This window comes from Hyla sarda, chromosome 5 (assembly GCF_029499605.1).
Source record: "Hyla sarda isolate aHylSar1 chromosome 5, aHylSar1.hap1, whole genome shotgun sequence".
In the NCBI taxonomy this organism is placed as follows: Eukaryota; Metazoa; Chordata; class Amphibia; order Anura; family Hylidae; genus Hyla; species Hyla sarda.
Window position 1 is genome coordinate 207,169,052 of NC_079193.1, and position 14,663 is coordinate 207,183,714.

At 40.5% G+C, this 14,663-nt stretch overlaps 1 protein-coding gene across 7 annotated transcripts in view; it reads left to right on the top strand.

The window, feature by feature from the left end:
* Nucleotides 1-14,663, top strand: part of RELCH (RAB11 binding and LisH domain, coiled-coil and HEAT repeat containing) — a 173,100-nt gene that overhangs the window by 69,968 nt on the left and 88,469 nt on the right. For all 7 annotated transcript variants that reach the window (XR_008844106.1, XM_056520987.1, XM_056520988.1 and 4 more), the window contains 3 exons: nt 2,508-2,804; nt 4,806-4,881; nt 10,188-10,283. Coding sequence is in view for 6 of the 7 variants with exons in the window: in XM_056520987.1 (XP_056376962.1) it covers nt 2,508-2,804; nt 4,806-4,881; nt 10,188-10,283 (469 nt within the window). In the remaining variant the exon portion in view is untranslated. The remainder of the gene's footprint in view (nt 1-2,507; nt 2,805-4,805; nt 4,882-10,187; nt 10,284-14,663) is intronic.

A 14,663-nucleotide genomic window follows, 5' to 3' on the forward strand; every position in this document is an offset into this window, starting at 1 on the left:
CAAGTCTATGGGAATGTCTCGGTTCCATAGACAGAGATCAGGGAGAAAAGCACTCTGCTGTGTGCTTCTCTCCCCGCTTGTTATAGTGATTGTTTGGGACTGAACACTCAGACCCCACCCGATCACAACTTTTGACACGTCTCTAGGACGTATCCAAAGTTTTTAAATTGGCAGGTACACTTTAAGTTTAGGTAGAACCTTGCCCATACACAACTTACATCAAAGATCCAATTATTAACTATTGATAAGCTCCATATAAAAGAAGTCTTCGTCCTATATGCACAGCAAGCAGAGATCTAGAATAAATGGTGTGTTTTAGGTTGGAAACAAAGTATAGTTACTATTTCTTACTCTGACCAGCAAAGTAATGGCTCATTTACTGGTGCCCACTTTTCTCCCTCCATATCAGTCATGTGGGTACAAAGCATTGGAGATTGGCATTAGCTGTAGCTGTGAGTGGAGCTTTTTTTTATTTCTGCTTGAATATTTGAGATCTTATATTTTGGCTTCTGTTCTCTAGATAGTCTTAAGATGTAACAACATTTGCTTGGTGCCTATGAACATTACTAATGTATCACTTCATGCAGATAAGCCCAGTTGGCATCAAGATAGTCCAAAAAGTAACAGAATATATTCAGTTTAGGTTGTATTTGGATAGATTTATTATTCTGAGGACATATACCAAATAATGAAAACAAGATAAAGTTATTCTCTGCAACTTCTGTAAAATGTTAATAATTAAATAGAGTAAAAACTAGAACATCATCAATATATTATTTATAGATCCTGTCATGCTAAATTATTGCTTTTATTGGAACTTGGAGCCTGCAGATTAGAGACTGGGTCAACTCTAACCCAGGGCATTCTCAAACATTTTCTACTGGGCCTTGCCAAGCCAGGGAGATGCCAGGTCATCACTATCTGTAGTGGAACTAAGAATAAAAATATCTTTAATTTTCCTTTTTATTTGTCTCCTGAGCTCTGTTTAATGTTAAAACTAGTAAAAAAAATAAAAAAATCCGCAATGATTGTATGTTGGAAAATCAGACATTACTGCGGCTAGAAAAAAGACTATTCATATTATAGTCACTACTGTGAAACCTTGTAGAATTGTGCAGTGAAATGTTTGCTAGCACTCATTTGGAGATGAAAATCGTGGTGTATTTATTGAAGAATCACGGCAGTACAATCATGTACGGAGGAAGAGCGAAAAGTGAAGATCTGTCGAGCTTGTGCAGCGCTGTGCCGTTTGACGGGCAAGCCCACGCCTTTCCAAGCGGGTTTGCCCGTGAAGATGGCATAGTAGGTTACTATTTTCTGGGTTCTCCAGCAAGCGGTGTACATGCAAAATGTACAGATTTGGTAGGAAAGTGCATAGTGCCCAGATAGTAATGCATGTCTCAGATAAAACAGATTGGATTGTGGGCGGATCATTTCTAATATGACAGAATTGTGTTGCATGGAAAAATCAAGTCCGTACAATAGAAAGAGCTGATGAATAGGATTTTATGGTGTTTTGGTATTTTTTGAAATCACCTTTACTGGGGTCAGAAAGCATTCTGTCTGCATCCATATCTAGCTCTGGCCCACCGCGCCAAATAGGTCTAAGCCAAAATAAAGTCAGGTGTTTTAAAAGCCTGTCAACCATACAAAAATGACATAATGCCAAATGAAATCCTTACCTGTCTGGCATTCTCTCTACATTGAATGTCCTCTAGCAGCTTATCAAACTCTTACCTTGGCAGCCTTTTACTCCTCTTGTCTCACATAAAAATGCCGTAATGTTTTCCCAGCCAGAGAGCTCTATGCTTTAGCTTGATTTTATATTTACAGGCATTGTTTTGTTTGATGTGGTTATGGCAAACTCATGACAAAGATAACCGAATGTGGATACACAAAATTACAACTTCATATTTTTTTTTTTTCCATAATCACATAAAGAAGAGAAAACACCACAAATCGTCCTTTGTGATTCCAAAACATACTAGTAAACTTAAGCAATCTGGACTGTGTAGTAAAAATCCTTATCCTTTTATTATAAATGCATCACAAACACAACCCTGACTCTGACAATTAACATCAGAAGCCTGACACATTTTGGTTATTCAACCCCTACTCATAGTATCGGAAGTAAAGCCATGCAAACCTCCATTTTAAGAGATAGATGCAGGTCACATGGTGCCACCTTATTCTTATTGGATTTAAAAGCGCCTGTGTGTAAGTAATTGTATTAGTTCAAGTAGGTTTTGTGTTTTACAATGTAAAGGAATGAGAATAAAAAGTTAATAAGGAACCACAGGACTTTGCCTCAATTTCTACACCTGACGGTAGCTTATGAATACTTATCACACAGAGGATATATCAGATCAGCTACCTTCAACAACATCATGTATATGCTCGATGTGATAAATATTTATAATTTCCTTTTATACAATATTAATGTATTATTCAGTATATACATGTATGGGAAATTTGTCATGTATTTGAAATTTTCATTTTGATTCCAGCGAAATAGAAAACCTCAGAGGAAGCCCTGTGGCGGAAGTAGTTCCTGAATCTCAGGAGGTTCCTATTGCAAGACTCCAGAGCCAGACTTCAGAAGAAAGCGACTATTACATAGATATCAGAACAACAGACAGTAAATGTGAAAAAGCTGAAGAAAGCCAGGCTGTTGTGGAGCACACTGAAACAGACTTCCAGCTGCCACAAGATATTCCACCCAGCCCTGACCTGTCGAAAATCAGCAAGAAAACCTTGCTTTGTACTCCCCTCAAAGATGGCGTTCAGTTTGATCAGCCGAATAGGTAAATTGAACTTTGGTTTCCCCTTGGGCCTGTTATAGAGATTATAAATAAAATAAAGTAGTTCTCTGTGGTTTAGCAATATATGAAAAGAAAAAAACAGAAAAGAACCGATGCGCATCTAAGCGCAATAATCCTTTTTCAAAGATATATAGCATGTTGTGTAAATAGGTTTGCTCACCTGGTGGTGGTGTACTTTGAGCACAACACCATAGTAGACTTGATACAACTTGCTGTGGTGCAGTATGGAGTGCAGCCGGCACCAGTCCCGTTCTCAGCTGGCAGAGGACAGTCTTGAGAATGCACAAAGAGGAGAGGAAAAAAACTCCCAATAAAGCGGTGGCTGGAATGGCGCTCTCCTCCAGAGGATCGGTGTCTCGATTGGGGCAATTAACCGACCATAACGGACTTTTAAAAAAAATAACAAATTTATTGGTTAAGAGCATGCAAGAGTGGCGACGCGTTTCGAAGGGCGGGACCCCCTCTTCCGTCAGGCTTTCTAGAGAAAGCCTGACGAAGAGGGGGTCCCACACTTCGAAACGCGTTGCCACTTTTCCATGCTCTTAACCAATAATTTTTTTTTTTTTTTAAGTCCGTTATGGTAGGTTAATTGCCCCAATCGAGACACCAATCCTCTGGAGGAGAGCGCCATTCCAGCCACCGCTTTATTGGGAGTTTTTTTCCTCCCCTCTTTGTGCATTCTCTGTGGTTTAGTTTTCGTGAAGCTTTTCCTCGCTGTTTTGAAGAACTTCTTATGACAGCCATGCAGAAAATTCTTTCTTTTTCCTGCTTTGCATCTATTTTGGTGCCGAATAAAAAATTTAAGGAGTACTCGGTGCGTTTTTTTTTAACCCTCTGTGCCCGGGCTGTCAAGCGAATCAAAACAAACTTTAACTCGCCTTCCTATGTTCCCCTGTTGCGCTGATATCAATCTCCCGTTCTCCGGTCCCCGACTTCTTGCACTTCCTGTAAGTCGAATAGTCATGTGATACGCTGAGTGTCACGTGACTCATCGACTTACAGGAAGCGAAAGAAGTGGGGGACCGGAGAACGGGACATCGATAGCAGCGCAACGGGGGAACGTAGGATGGTGAGTTAAAGTTTGTTTTGTTTCACTTGGCAGCCTGGGCACAGGGGGTTAAAAAAAAACGCATCGGAGTACTTATTTAAAGTTATTTAGAAAAGTGGCTATTGTGCACAGTGCTGCACTATAATATGTCTTCATAAAAGTCAGTACAGCACTGAAGGTACACTTTATGTTCACAAGGAATTACTGATTAAGGTGGCTAAGGGAAAACGCAGATAAAAATGTTGGCATAACCTTTTAAAGCCACTGCTGGGTTAACCACTAATCATGTCATGGTGCTGTAATGAAGAACGTAGACTAAATAGAATTAAATACAGGATTGTTATTAAAGGGGTACTCCCCTGGAAAACTTTTCTTTTTCAATCAACTGGTGCCAGAAACTTAAACAGATTTGTAAATTACTTTTATTAAAAAAATATTAATCCTTCCAGTACTTATCAGCTGCTGTTATGATCCACAGGAAGTATTTTTCTTTTTGAATTTCCTTTCTGTCTGACCACAGTGCTCTCTACTGACACCTCTGTCCTTTTTAGGAGCTGTCCAGAGCAGGAGAGTTTTTCTATGGGGTTTTGCTCCTACTCTGGATAATTAGGCAGAGGTGTCAGCAGAGAGCACTGGGGCAGACGTGTCAGCAGAGAGGACTGTGGTCAGGCAGAAAGGAGATTCAAAAAGAAAAGAACTTCCTGTGGATCATAACAGCAGCTGATAAGTACTGTAAGGATTAAGATTTTTTTAATAGAAGACATTTACAAATCTGTTTAACTTTCTGGCACCAGTTGATTTAAACAAAAATGTTTTCCAGTGGAGTACCCCTTTAATGCATCCAAACAAAAACAAAGCAACAGCCATACATTTTAAGCTTTATATTAATGTATATAATCGCAAAAATATCAAATTTTCTTTATCCAATTTTACAGAAAACTGTCTCCAGCCTTCCATCAAGCTCTGCTTTCTTTTTGTCGAATGTCAGCTGACAGCCGTTTAGGATCAGAGGTATTCTGCCTTTTTAGGTTTCATTTCTTTGATGCCCATTTCTTGTGTATGTGTGTTTTAGGGATAACTGCAAAGTGACTATTTGCCTATTTTTATGTTGAGCAGTCAAGTTTATTATTGTAGTTTACTTTAAAAGAGAGAAATCTATTCTTTTGGCTCTCCATTTAGGATCTAATACGAGAGCACTATGCTTACCTAGGTGCATGCTAAAGCAGTTTCCCAATTTGAACAACCCCTTCCTGCATCACAAGTCTGTGTGATACTATTACTGGAGAAAGCTGACCGTGCAATGCATGTTTGTGCACGGTCTTCAAAAAAAAAAAAAAGTAACCATCTTCTCTTGCTATTACACTAGAGGTCCAGAGCAGGGATCTGCATATCTTTATTTATTAACAGAGCGCTGTAATGATTTGTATAATGCTGTCAGCCCCATAAAGGGGTACTCCAGTGAAAAACAAATTTCTTTAAAATAAACTGGTGCAAATGACTTCTATTTAAAAATCTTAATCCTTCCAGTACTTATCAGCTGCTGTATGCTCCAGAGAAGTTGTATTTCTTTCTGGAGTTCTGACCACAGTGCTCTCTGCTGACACCTCTGACCTTGTCAGAAACTGTCTAGAGTACAAGCAAATTCCCATAGCAAACCTCTCCTGCTCCGGACAGTTCCTGATACAGACAGAGGTGTCAGCAGAGAGCACTGTGGTCAGACTGGAAAGAACTCCAGAAAGAAAGAAAATGTCCTCTGTAGTATACAGCAGCTGATAAGTACTAGAAGGATTAAGATTTTTTAAATAAAGTAATTTGCAAATCTGTTTAACTTTCCATTTGATTTAAAAATAATTGTTTTCCACCGGAGTACCCCTTTAAAACTATCAATTTGACAATAAATAGTGGTCAGCTGAATCATTGTATTTTTGTTTTCAAGAGTTGACAAACAAATGAGAAATAGGGATAACCATGTAGTACATAAAGTTAAAAAACAGACCACATCAAAAATAGAAACATCCATTAAAACCTCTCAACTTCTTCTCCAAACTCTTTCCACTAGAAAGAGCTATATCAGAGAAAGGAATGGTAACTGTTCCTTGAAACTAGAAATACAGTGGGGCAAAAAAAGTATTTAGTCAGCCACCAATTGTGCAAGTTCTCCCACTTAAAAACATGAGAGAGGCCTGTAATTATCATCATAGGTATACCTCAACTATGAGAGACATAATGAGAAAAAAAAAAAACATGAAATCACATTGTCCGAATCACATTGAGGGGAATTTGTCAAAGGTTTTTTCTTTTTTTCTTTGGTTTTTTTTTTCGTGCGCAAAATTTATCAAAATGTTGCACGGCATTGGTAAATTTTGCGCTTGAAAGTCAAACTTTGAAAATCACCTCACATACCTACCAGGCCCATTGATATTGTGTACATAAGTGGTTTTCAAAAGACAGGATTTTATTTGCTTTGCTCTGCAGTATTTTTTTTTACTTCCGTGCGACTTTTTTTGCGAATGTCGCTTTAAGAAATTCACTACTTTGCTTAACCCCTTAACGACGCAGGACTTATATTTACGTCCTCCGCCGGCTCACGATATGAAGCGGGATCGCGCCACGATCCCGCATCATATCGCGTCGCTCCCGGCGCTCATCAGCGGCCGGGACCCGCGGCTAATACCACACATCGCCGATCGCTGCGATGTGCGGTATTAACCCTTTAGAAGCGGCGGTCAAAGCTGACCGCCGCTTCTAAAGTGAAAGTGAAAGTGACCCGGATGCTCAGTGAAAACCCGGCTGCGGTGAAATCGCGGCGTCCCGAACAGCTGACATGACACCGGGAGGGCCCTTACCTGCCTCCTCGGTGTCCGATCGGCGAATGACTGCTCCGTGCCTGAGATCCAGGCAGGAGCAGTCAAGCACCGATAACACTGATCACAGGCATGTTAATACACGCCTGTGATCAGGATGAGAGATCAGTGTGTGCAGTGTTATAGGTCCCTATGGGAACTATAACACTGCAAAAAAAAAAAAAATGTTAATAAAGGTCATTTAACCCCTTCCCTAATAAAAGTTTGAATCCCCCCCCCCCTTTTCCCATAAAAAAAAAATAAAATCGTGTAAAAAAAAAAAAATAAACATATGTGGTATCGCCGTGTGCGTAAATGTCCGAACTATAAAAATATATCATTAATTAAACCGCACGGTCAATGGCGTACACGCAAAAAAAATTCCAAAGTCCAAAAAAGCATATTTTGGTCCCTTTTTATACCATTAAAAAATGAATAAAAAGTGATCAAAAAGTCCGATCAAAACAAAAATCATACCGATAAAATCTTCAGATCACGGTGCAAAAAATTAGTCCTCATACCGCCCTGTACGTGGAAAAATAAAAAAGTTATAGGGGTCAGAAAATGACATTTTTAAACGTATACATTTTCCTTCATGTAGTTATGATTTTTTCCAGAAGTGCGACAAAATCAAACATATATAAGTAGGGTATCATTTTAACCGTATAGACCTACAGAATAATGATAAGGTGTCATTTTTACCGAAATATGCACTGCGTAGAAACGGAAGCCCCCAAAACTTACAAAATTGCGTATTTTTTTTCGATTTTGTCGCACAATGATTTTTTTTTTCCGTTTCGCCGTGCATTTTTGGGTAAAATGACTAATGTCACTGCAAAGTAGAATTGGCGACGCAAAAAATAAGCCATAATGTGGATTTTTAGGTGGAAAATTGAAAGGGTTATGATTTTTAGAAGGTAAGGAGGAAAAAACGAAAGTGCAAAAACGGAAAAACCCGGAGTCCTTAAGGGGTTAAAAGCCACTGCCTTCAAAAAGTCGCACGGAAAGTTGCATTGGTGCACATGAGACAATATATGCACATAGAATAAGCAAAAAAAGTCCCTTGCCAGCTTTGATAAATTCCCCTCATTGTCCTTTTTAAAGAATTTATTAGCAAATTATGGTGGAAAATAAGTATTTGGTCAATAACAATAGTTCATCTCAATACTTTGTTATATACCCTTTGTTGGCAATGACAGAGGTCAAACGTTTTCGTTAAGTCTTCACAAGGTTTTCACACACTGGCCCTTATTTACTAAGAGTGGAGTGTCTTTGTGGGTTTTAATTCCCTACAATTTATTTTCCACAGTATTTAGTAAGCTTTCCCTACAGTTTCCATTTTCCCTACATTTTGCTTTTTTTTTTACACATGCTCTGACCTGTAGGGTTTTCCTCAGCTGAAATCCACCACATTTTCTGTGGAAACTTTAGTAAATATGTTGGGATTTTGTTAAAAAGGTTGGGAACACGCCCCTTTTCTGCAACCACGCCCCCTTTCCCCGACAGTCACGCCCCTTTTTCGGGTTTTCTTAGCAAAATGGAGAGTTAGTTGGTGTTTTTTTCAATTCAGGCGCAATTTCAGGTGCAGACAGAATTTCAAGCGCAATTTCAGGTGCAGACAGAATTTCAGGCGCCAATTCTGGCACAGACAGAATTTCAGGCGCTATGCGCCCTAAACTGGCGCACTTCCTGACAAAACATGTCTAGTTTGCAATAGAAAATGAGGACCACTGTTGTTGGTATTTTGACCAATTCCTCCATGCAGATCTCCTCTTGAACAGTGATGTTTTGGGGCTGTCGCTGGGCAACACAGACTTTCAACTCCACTCCAAAGGTTTTCTATGGGGTTGAGATCTGGAGACTGGCTAGTCCCTACAGGACCTTGAAATGCTTCTTACGAAGCCACTCCTTCTGCTGAAAGCCATGTTTCATCTTCAATGCCCTTACTGATGGAAGGAGGTTTTCACTCATCCTCTCACAATACATGGCCCCGTTCATTTTTTCCTTTACAAGGATCAGTCGTCCTGGTCCCTTAGCAGAAATACAGCCCTAAAGCATGAGGTTTCCACCCCCATGCTTCACAGTAGGTATGGTGTTCTTTGGATGCAACTTGGCATTCCATCTCCTCCAAACAGGACGAGTTGAGTTTTTACCAAAAAGTTCTACTTTGATTTCATGACCATATGACATTCTCTCAATACTCTTCTGGATTTTCCAAATGCTCTCTAGCAAACTTCAGACGGGCCCGGACATGTACTGGCTTCAGCAGGGGGACACGTCTGGCACTACATGATTTGAGTCCCTGGTGGCGTAGTGTGTTACTGAAGGTAGCCTTTGTTACTTCAGTCCCAGCTCTCTGCAGGTCATTCACTAGGTCCCCCCATGTGGTTCTGGGATTTTTGCTCACCGTTCTTGTGATCATTTTGACACCACGGGGTGAGATTTTGCGTGGAGCCCCAGATCGAGGGAGATTATCAGTGGTCTTCTAGGTCTTCCATTTTCTAATAATTGCTCCCACAGTTGATTTCTTCACACCAAGCTGCTTGCCTATTGCAGATTCAGTCTTCCCAGCCTGGTGCAGGTCTACAATTTTGTTTCTGGTGTCCTTCGACAGCTCTTTGGTCTTGGCCATAGTGGAGTTTGGAGTGTGACTGTTTGAGGTTGTGGACAGGTGTCTTTTATACTGATAACAAGTTCAAACTGGTACCATTAATACTGGTAATGACAGGTCTGTGAGAGCCAGAAATCTTGCTTGTTTGTAGGCGACCAAATACTTATTTTCCGCCATAATTTGCAAATAAATTCTTTAAAAATCAGACAATGTGATTTTATGTATTTTTTTTCTCATTATGTCTCTCATAGTTGAGGTATAACTATGATGAAAATGACAGGCCTCTCTTATCTTTTTAAGTGGGAGAACTTGCACAATTGGTGGCTGACTAAACTTTTTTGCCCCACTACATAAGGGCTACCATTCCACTCCTACACAGTCCTCATACCTTATTATACAATTCCCATACGTTTTCCTTTGTCAGTTCCATTTATCACATTTATCTTTAGAAAAACAAATCAGGAAGCAGCAAGTCCGTGTTTTTCTTAATGGCAGATGTGAAGAAAGTAAATTTGTATCACCATAATCATTGGATTGTTGGTGGATCTGGTCAATATTGGTATAATCTGCAGACAAAGTGCTCATGTCTGTGTCCAGCTTTACTGTGATATCGTCGTTGATCCTGTTCTGTGCATTTACAAGAATAAGATTAAAAAACCCCAGGCTTCTGTGTCTGTAATGCCAAGCTGCAGGCCCTGAGATTGCGGGGGTCACAGCAGTCGGACCCCCCGAGATCAGACATGTTATCCCCCATCATTTGAATAATAGATAACTAGGGACGAAGTACCCCTTTAATGACCCTTGAAGTGATGAGAGAGCCCACTAGGGCTGCTACAAGTTACCAACATGTCTTTCATTTGCAGGTGTCCAGGATTGCTGACAGTGAGAATGGAGTTATGCTGATGCTGGGACGGTGCTTGCCTCATATTGTCCCAAATGTGCTCCTTGCGAAAAGAGAGGTAAACCTATTCTATTTAGGCAATATATATTTAGTTCTGCCTAGAAAACAATATACAAGCTGTGGGTGGTAAATTAATTTGGTTGACAGTTTTATTTTTGTGCACGCATCTGCGTCTAGAAAATGGTTATACATCTTTGCCAGGTGAGTTGAGTAGTACAGCATGATATCCCTGCCATGTTTGCCTGTATTTCACAGAGTATAGTACCAGAGCTGGCAGCCAGTCTGTTATTTACCTCTGTCCTGTCAATCCATAAACCTAAGAAAGTTAGTAAGAGGATTAGACTCGTCTTCATCACTTCCACATTCCGCATATATGTTTAAAAAAAAAAAAAAAAAATATATATATATATATATATATATATATATATATATATATATATGCGAACCTACCTAGTTTTGGAAGTGTATCTGCCTTTGGGATTTCTGAACATGTCCTATGTTGTTACCCTCCTGTTCACTGTGTTGCCAAGTGTGTCTGGGCTGGCATAGAGCTTTTGCTGAAATCCAATACCTGTGCTGTATTGTTTTACTGTTTTTTACAGAATTGTTTTCATACATTATAAAGTTAGAGCACACAACTGAATGTGGTTCTTCCCTCTATGGTGATATATGTCTGGTAGATTAGTTATGGTATCTTATTATAGATCAGTAAACAACAGTGTTGGTGCAGAGCACATACAGTATTGTGTTCATAAGTCCTCATTGCACATCCATGTGGTGCTGTAGAGAACAAAATGCAGCATAAAAACCACAGTTGCCTGTGTTAATTCTCACAAATAACCTGGTAAAATAGGTTGCAAATTTTGAAATAAAATAGGTTCCCTGCTGTATTCTGCTGCTGTTGCCCTTTATCTCCTCCAGGCTGTTTACTTTTAGATGATGTAAGGCTTTTGCAGTTTAATTATATATAATATACACAACTGGTGAGTACTGGGCACTGCAATCCGTGCTGGATCCACTGGTCATACAAAGACAACCCACTGATTCACAACAACCGCAACAGTTTACTGAAAAACAACCGGTCCAATAACTCGGCATGTACACTGATGATCCGGAAAAATAGCGGTGCTCACTAAAGAAGGAACTACAAGGTAATCCAATACATATGAAGAGGTAAGGAATAGGGCCCTCACCGGTCCGGTCTCGTGTGCAGAGTTCTTTATTGGAAATGTGAAACATACATATCGTGGGAACACGGTTGAAGGTGCAGGAAGGACAGACAAAGAAGCAGAGCTACCTGGGCGGGCTACAGTGCCGTTTTGCGCAAAATTGCACCGTAGCCCTCCGAGGTAGCCCTGCTTCTTTGTCTGTCGGTCCTGCACCTTCAACAGTGTTCCCACGATATGTATGTTTCACATTTCCAATAAAGAACTCTGCACACGAGACCGGACCGATGAGTGCCCTATTCCTTACCTCTTCATATGTATTTAATTATATATAACCTACCCCTACAGTGGTTTACATTTTTACACTGCCTGTGACATGCTTGCTCCTGAAAAGGGCAGTCTGCAGCATTTCCAGGCCCCTTTCACACTGACGGTATGCTCTGGCAAATTCGGCTGTCAAACTCCTTTTTTTCTTTATTTTCTTAAATTTTTTGCAGTTTGCCGGCTGTAATTTTGCTCGAGCATACCAGCAAATAACGGGTCCCGATGGACCCCATTGTATTCAATAGCTGCCGTTATTTTTGGAGAGAAAAGCCGTAGAAAAAGACTGTGAAAGCACAATTTTTTTTCTCCGGCTTTTCTCGATTCTAAAATAACGGTCTTCACACTTCCGGAGACAGACGGCAGTGTGAACATAGCTTTAGACATGCTCTTGTGTTTTCTAGTATTCTTCTAAGAATTTGGGTTGACACTGTAGCTTTTGATAATGTGATCTAGCAACATGTCCCATGATGCCTTGTCACAGGGAATTGTGGTTACTAGATCTAACATCAGTAGAAGATGGTGAACAGATGTATATTATGCTTTTCTGGCCACACCAGGGTAAGTCCAGAAATGGTAGCCAATGTGACATAAATCCAAAGAAAAATCTGCATCTAGGTTCTGTTGACATCATGTTTGGCTTTCCAGTTGAAATGTGTTATACATTTTTTCAATCCATTGGTTTTCATTGGGGATTTTATCAAGGTCAAATGTCCATTTGGCAAGTTTGCTAGGATCCATTTATTTTTTTTTTTTTATATTCAGAAACAAATTTTATTAATAGAAACACATAAAATGACAAAGCAGTGAGCAACAGGAGCTCCATTTTTCATACAAATCATTGCAAAGTCTATACTATAAATAATAAGTAAAGACTGAGCAACATACAGCAAATATCATCCTAACAAGAGTAGAACAGTACTGTTAACAAAGTGCTTGCTATAGGACATGTATGGAGTAAGTCGCAGAGCCCAGGGCAAGTAATTGTCGCTCAGAACCAGTGAGGTCTAAAGGTGAGAACCAGGAAATCTATAGGGCCAATTCCAAACGGCATGGAGCATTCCAATGTATAACTCTAACCAGAAAAAAAAAAGGGGGCAATAGGGGAAAGAGGGAGGGGAAAAGAGGGGTACACAGAGACGAAAGAAATAAGTGATTAAAGACAAGACAAAGTTACCTCACGACCATTCCACATCTGACCAAACCACTCGTCCAGCACCTCAGATGAGTCAGCAGGTTATTCGGTTGCCAGCGGCGCACCAGGAGAAGAGAGATCTCACACAATCGAATTCATGTAGCACTGAAATGGGGGGATCCAAGAAACTCCAACCATGGGCCCCATATCTTCCCATGACCGTCTAAGTCCCCTCTTGAGTCAAACATCAGTTCTTCCATGCAGCATATAAAAAGAACCTCCGCAAACCAGTCCGTCTCCGTCGGTGGATGGACAGTTTTCCATCTCCGAGGGATCACGGCTCTAGCTGCTACTAACAAAAAGTGGGCTAGTTGCTTAGCTGGGGTCCTACGGGTGTGAGGTAGGATAGACAGTAAGAGGACCTTTGGGTCATTGGGGAGGGTCACTCCTGTTATGGCAGAGATACGTGAGATTACATTCGCCCAGAATGCCTCTAATGTCCTACAGGCCCACCAAATATGTGTCATTGTCCCCTCATCCCTCCCACATCTCCAACACGTTGCCGGCACCACAGGATACATCCTGTGCAGCACAGATGGTACTCTGTACCATGTGGAAAGGATCTTATAGTTCGTCTCCTGTGCCCTGCAAGAGACGGACATTTTGTGGCATAGCAAGAATGCCGCCGACCAGTCAGAGCTCGCGTGAGTCCTGCCCAGTTCCTCCTCCCAGGTCACCGTAAACCTAGGGGGTTCCTGAGATGCTGCTTCAAGTAGCAGACTATAGATTTGCGAAACTGCCCTTGGGACCGGCGAGGAGTAAATGCACATGGTCTCCAGCGGCAAAAGAGGCCTAGCCAAATCGAGGGACCTGCCCTAAGTGTCTACAAAGTGTTTGAGCTATAAGTACTGCATATATTTGGCAGGCGTCTGTAGGTGCTCGGGCACTAAGTCAGAGTATGGACGTAGTTGGGTCCCAGACAGTAAGTCCCATTTTATTTATTTTTTTTTTTTTAAAGGAAAAACTTTTCTGTGAAAAAAACAGTATTCGAATATTCTGCGCATCCTGTTTTGGCATCCATTTTTTTTATACAACTTGCAACTACCTTTTTAACACCTTTATAAAAAAAATGGCACAATTAAAAAACTTTGTTGATCTTAAAAAGGTTCCTGAAAAAAAAACACAGAACAGCCCCTTCCATGCAGAGTTTGTTGTAGATTTTACCATATGTGTTTAAGGAGCGGAAGTGGCGCATCCACACTTCGGACATTCCTCCAGCAGAATATGGGATTCTGCTGCTTTGTTCAGACAGCAAAATTGCGGAAGTCCACCGGCTAAAAGTACTTTTGCTTAAAAATAAAAGCATTTATTCTTAGGGCGGAATTCCACCAGAATTGCATCTGATGTCTATGCCAAAATAGCTGGCAACACCTGCTGCAAGCAGACGTTCAGACAGCGGACAACTGACTGAATGTCTTTAGTTTGGATGAGCCATAAAAGGTACAGTTCAAGCACATCCATGGCTTTCCCCTACTACTGGCCCCCGGTGAAGACCTGTTAGCTAATGTGACTGTATTTAATGTGTGCTGGAGATGCTATTAGTAATGTCCAGTTTAAAGGATTTAATACCCTGTTAGGGAATTCTGAGTTCTGAATTCTGGGCACTGTCAGAACATTTTTATATGTTGCACATCTTGGCAAAACATTAACCTTTCTAATATACTTCATAGGAAAATTGTATTTCCCTTTAATAGAAATCATAGCTTATAAAATCATGGCTTTGTCCAAGCTGAAGCACAGGCATGGACAAAGTCCA